Source organism: Hipposideros armiger, unplaced genomic scaffold, assembly GCF_001890085.2.
Source record: "Hipposideros armiger isolate ML-2016 unplaced genomic scaffold, ASM189008v1 scaffold_42, whole genome shotgun sequence".
Lineage (NCBI taxonomy): Eukaryota > Metazoa > Chordata > Mammalia > Chiroptera > Hipposideridae > Hipposideros > Hipposideros armiger.
In genome coordinates, this window is record NW_017731392.1 from 3,988,843 (window position 1) to 3,994,842 (window position 6,000).

Here is a 6,000-nt window from a genome sequence, read left to right on the forward strand (position 1 = left end):
GTCATCCCACCATCATCTGACCAGCCAACCACCACCTTGAGGGTCTGTCTGTACCTCTCACTCTGGATGGTTCTAGCTCTGAAATATTTACATAGAGTAAAACCTCAAGCATCACACTAATCAAGGAAAACATGAGCCTGAATCCAACAGAAGAAGCCTGAGTCCTGGAATGCTTCTTTAATACCATTCAGCAATATTGAGGATTTTACATCAGTTTAGCAAACAGAAAAGAATCTAAAAATGCCATCTCGAACTGCACTTGTGAATCTAAGAACAGTAATGCTGTCAGGAACCCTGAAACTGGTCTGCTCCAAAGCCCTCCATTTTGCCAAGGTCCACAGAGCGGAAGCCACACTTAGCTCAAAGCCCAAAGCAGGTTGGCGTCCAGGATCAAAGTCAGCTGTCCAGCCGCTGGTCCAGAGCTCCTCCACCAGAGCTTTTTGAGACCATCAGTTTCTCATAGAGACAGAATAAATCCTAAATTACCAATGAGTGCCCTCTACAGCAAATCTGCTTCCATGTCCAGGGACGGGTCTAGAGCTAAATCTGGATGACCAGATGATTATGAGTGCTGCCTAATAAAAGCGTGCTTTCCTGAACACTGCCCATTCATTCTCTGCAACGAAAACCCCAGACTCTGCTATCTACACTGAACTCTATTTTAGAGAGGGGAATGGAGAGGAGAGCTGAACAGTTCTTTGTTCTGCTAGCAAGAAGCATCTGCTCGTCCTTTCCCATAGCTCCTACCTCACCCCACCCCAGTCCGCCCAAATATTCCCAATCTCTTAAGAAAAGTTCACAGCAATTCTCCCACTAGAATAAAAGAAAGCAGGTAAGAGGAGGAGAGGGCCAATAGGGAGTGGGTGTCCACAGGAAGAGGACAATACACTCCCATTTCTCTTCACCCTATGGGGTAGAAAGCATTTCTTTTCAGTTGCTAATACCCTGCAGGGAAGTCACCAGAGCTAGTTCCACTCAGGGCCCTCCAGCTGAGAAATGAGCTCTCAGCAACCCCTGGAGAACTAACCCTTTCCTAACCATCCACTCTAACAGTGCCCAGGGCAAAGGTACTAACAGACCAGCCTCTCCCTGGGGGCCCCTGCGGCCCCTGGGGCCAAGAGCCTGAGACATCAGAGCTTGGCTGGGAAGGAGCTATTTAAGGCAATATCAAGAGGGCGGGGCAGAAAATTGCTGGCAGCATCTTCCTCCCCCCTCCCCCCCCACCTCACTCCAGTAGACAGCCATCTATCTCACCTTCGTCTCTAAGGGCTGTGCAGTATGTGTTTTCTGTCATTGAGGCTGTTGTCCCCATCTGCTGCCCATCCCTCTTCTAATCGACCCCCTTCTTTTCAATTACCACTAAGCCACCTTTCCAACCAAAACCACAAAATTGAATCTAGAGGAGCTCAAAAACCAAGGGGAATGGAGACGGACAAGCAATCCCTGGCCTTCTCACTTATGAGAGGAAAAAGGGTGCAAATGGGGATGATGTCAGATGCGACATGCCAGAAAGTTCCATGATGCCTCTAAATGAACCTCTCTTACTGACGGTGAAATCAATTCTGGACATTTCAGCAGGTCGGCTCTGTGACAACCGGAGCATCCCAGCGATCAGTTTAAAACAAAAATCCAAAGGCTCGGACAGAACATGCTGAGAAAACCCAGGGTCTGGATAAAATGAGCCGGGCTCAGTGGGATCCCTTCTGCTTTTATGTAGCAATGTAATAGCGTAATAAATTCTGTCTGTCTAAAGAAAGCATGCACCGGTGAATTTCAAAGCCATCTTACGACAGCGGATGCACGGGGATGCAGAATTCGACAGCACATTCCCCCATGAAAGCAACATAATGACTTCAAGCCTCTCTCCCCCTCTATCTTGAATGGCGCTACCGCGTATCAAGGAAGCCACTTCGGAAAGCAGCCAGGGAAGAGCCGGGGAGGCCCGGGGAATTCGGGAAAAGGAGTTGCTTTCTGTCCTTCTCGGTGATGAGCTGCCTAGCAAGATGCTGCCGGTCACTCTGGGGGATGAAGGTGCACGGGCGGGTGGGCAGGCACGGTGCCCCGGACACACACACACTTACCCGCTCATTCAGGCGGGTCCTAGGCCAGAGCGGTCGTCCTTGCGCCCCTCCCGCAACCCTCTCCCCCAGAAGGATGCTGATGAATGAACACACACCTGAGATGCCTCCATCCTGCCGCCTGCTCCCTCCTTCTTCCCCGGGCTGCAGCAGAGGAACCTCTCCTCGGCAGTTTCACTTTACAGCGCAAACCCACCCGGCCTTTGATGTCTCCTCCACCCACCCATATTGCAGCCAGCCTGAAGCAGGCGGACGTTCTCTCCTACCAGAAGCCATGATCGCACGTACCCTCTACCCACCAAAAAAACCCTGGAATCTCCCAGAACCCCCATACCCTGGGGAACTTTCCTTGAAAGACTGGGGATCCACCAAGCAGGCAGGAAAGAGGGGTCGGCCTAGGGGGGGGCTACGGTTTTCCCAGTGACTACAGGGGGCCCTTTGGGGGAGGGGGTCCCCAAGTCCTTCCAACAGCTGGCCCTTTAAACGCCGCCTCCTCCGAGCGCGGAACAAAGGCGCCGCCCGCAGGGGCCGAGCCGGCGCACGCCCCCTGCGCCGCCGCCGCCGATCGGGTGAGCGCGGGCGGGCGGGCGGCTGTCGCGGGCTTACCTTGCGGGTCGCCAGGCGGGCGGGCAGCGCGCGTCCTGCCCCACTCGCACTACACGCTGCAGTTGGCCCCGCTCTGTTTTTCTGGGACTCAGCGCTGACTTCACCGACACTCCGCAGCCGGCCAATGGGCTGCGGCGCCCGCCCCCTTATTAGCATGCGTCTGGAACTGTCCACTCCGGCTGCGCTCTGGCGGCAGGCGGTGTCAGGGGGCGGGGCCGTGCCCAGCCGTGACAGGAAGGGGCGTGTGCGCCAATGAGAGGTGAGGAAGCGTCCTGCCGCCCCGCCCAGCGGCATTGTCAGCCCCGCTCTCCGCCAGCGGATCTCCGGCCTATAACGCGCGCGCGGGATCAGTAACCCTTTCTGTTGTGGCCGGCTGCGGGTTGGGCAGGAGGCTGACGCGGCGCGCCATCTAACCCTTCAGAGGGATCGACCACGGGGAGCTGGGAAGGAACCTTGGGCATAAAAATAACAGCTATCTTGTGTTGAGTGCCCGTTACTTAACCCCTATGCACCAGTTTGCTCATCTGTAAAATGGTATAATAGGATGTAGTGAGGATTCATATAGTTAACTTATGTAAAGCGTCTAGGTCGGTGTCTGGCCATCGCACTACATAAATGTTTGCTACTATCATTATTATACTCTGTACCAGCCAGTGTGCTTAATGCTTCCTGGGTATTTTCTCATTTGATCCTCATAGCCTTATAAGCGAGGCACTGCTGCTAATCCCTATTTTTCAAGCAGGAAAACTGATGTGTGGTTTAAGTGGTTTGCTCAAGGTCATACAGAAAGTAGTGCAATCAGGATTTGAACCCAGGCTCTGAGCGTTCACTCATGCAACACCCATTTATTCAGGAGCAGCATGGCAGGCATGTGCTGGACTCTTCCGTCACTGCAGAAAACAAGCAGGCAAGTCCCCTCCCCCATGAAGCTTCCTTTTTAGTGAGGGAGACAGACAAACAAGTGAATAAATAACACATCATCTGTAATGTGAAAAGTAGAGTGAATAAAATAAAACGGTAATGTGCAAGGAGAGAGAAGAGTACTTTGTTAGATTGGGTTCAGAGCTAACCACTGCACAATACCATCCTGACCTCCTCCAGTCCCTCTCAGTGTTACAGAAAAGGAATCAAAGAAGGGAAGTTGCTTGCCCAAGGTCACAGGGCCAGCAAACAGCCAACCTGAAACTTGCTCCCTCTACACCTAGCTTCCCACATCCCTGGCACATCCCTGAAGGTAGGGCAGTCATCCTTGGGCTGCACACAACTGACGTTCGCAAGAATTTTCAGCCAGAGCACGTTCCCAGTTAACAGGCTGCATGTGGCAAGGTAAAGACAAGTCTTGGTGACTGCACAGGCTAAACTTCTTAGGTGTCAGGGAACAGTAACAAATCTTTGCTGAGTACCTGTTGTTCTCTGCTGTGTAGAGAAAAAAAAAAATTTTAGAAGACTCCTAGCTGGCTGAGAGCTTACTCTACAGCTGAAGAGACAAGACACCATTACAAAACCACTCAGTCTAGGGCGCCCCCATCCCATGCCTCTCTCCCCACTTGCACCTCATCCTGCTGCTTTGCAAAGAACACTGGACTAGGAATCAGGCTTCCCAGGCTCTACCACTCACTTACTCTACGATCTAGGCAAGACAGTTCCTCCTGGGTCTATAAAGTAATAACATGGCTTTTATCAAGCATTTCTAGTCTGCTATGCACTAATCGGTACTTTTGCTAAGAACTTTACCAGCATTAGTTCACTGACACCACACAACAAGCCCGGGAAGAAATACTATCATTATCTTGAGGTTATCCACAGCGAAGGAGGATAATAGGTAGAGAAACTAAGTAAGCCAACTTAGCAAATTCAGGGAAGTACCATTTAGAAGAGCAAAAGAAAAAAAAAAGTCAAAACAATTCCAATATTTAATTGAGTATAGTGGATCAGAAAATTACAGCACAACTGTATGACAGAATACCATACAGCCCATACAGCCATGCAAAATGAGAGTATAGTTATACTCATGAACACATACAGGTGCTCATGATATATTATTGAATAGGAAAAGTAGGTTGAAAATTAGTTTTATACTGCAATCCCATTATCTCTAACAGTTCTAATGGGATTATGAGTATTTTTTGCTCATCTATATTTTCCTGATTTTTTCCTTCAAAAACATCTATCAAATTGTTCAATGAAAACAAAACAAAATAATTTCAAAGTGAAAAACCAGACACTGCCCATGGAGAGCTGATCTACAGGCAAGGCCATCCCTATAAGTGGGAAACTGCCTTGAGGAATCTTAAGTGAGGCAGAAGTCTTCAAGTCATCCCTCAAATGTTGACTTCCTCTGCTGGTTCCAGTCGGTGTGACTGTTGCATTTCTCACTGTAAAACACAACATGATCATTAGAGTTTGTGAGCTAACTGGAAATATACTGGAAGGAAGAGAAGAGGGGAAAACAGAAAGAAAAATCCTACTATCCTTCAAAACTCATCGCAAATGTCTCCTCCAAGAAGTAGTCAGAATCATGGTCTAATAACATTTTAACACTGAAAGCAACCCCAAAATCATCAGAGGTGATTGTGTCAATTCATTCTTATCTCCAATCTTTCACTGGTTCATCTGAGTAGGGGGCCCTGTGCTAGGTGCTGATGACAGATGGCTCCCTACCTCCCAAAGATAACCCCTGTCAAAGCAGAGGCCGAGGGAGGGCCAGCTCCCTCGTGTGCAGCCTGTGCTGAGAAGGTCCCACACTTAGTTTATTGCTCTGCTCTCACCATCTTGAAATTCTTCATTTTTTTTTAACAAGAGGCCTCGCATTTTCATTTTGAACTGGGTCCTATAAATTATGTGGGCCTATCCTGGGGAGGAGAAACACCAAAGTCTTATCAGTGTATCAGTGAAGAGCCTGGAGTAAAAGCTCAGGGCTTTCCACTCTACATCCCAACCGTTCTCTTATATGAACCCGTCTCATTCCTGGTTCCCCAGGGAAATGTGAGCTCTCCTGTTTTCCAGACCGACAGCTTCATTTATTCCTTTCTCATGAAATTTACCATATTTGGCATTTACTCATGTATATATGTGTGTAGTCTTATTCCTCATCCTATCTCCCCACCAGATTGTAAATTCCATGAGGTCTTGGCTTGTGTCTGCTCATCTCAAACAGTGCTTAGCAGTGTGCTTTATACACTCTTAAAAAAATGTGCTTAAATTTAATTTAATCTTATTAGGAGCTCCTTGTTTTCTCTTCATGTGCATGAGATTATTCCCAGTAGTCCTTCCACTGTTGGAAAGAAATAAAAATGTCAAGCAGGAGAGCCAAGCA

General features: G+C 48.9%; 1 protein-coding gene across 1 annotated transcript in view; it reads right to left on the reverse strand.

Annotated features, from left to right (window-relative positions):
- The window catches only part of SORBS1 (sorbin and SH3 domain containing 1), a 258,773-nt gene extending 256,331 nt beyond the window's left edge, over positions 1–2,442 (reverse strand). The window contains exon 1 of the mRNA XM_019639011.1: positions 2,177–2,442. Coding sequence (XP_019494556.1) covers positions 2,177–2,191 — 15 coding nt within the window. The 5' untranslated portion in view covers positions 2,192–2,442. The remainder of the gene's footprint in view (positions 1–2,176) is intronic.
- Positions 2,443–6,000: the final 3,558 nt, after the last annotated feature.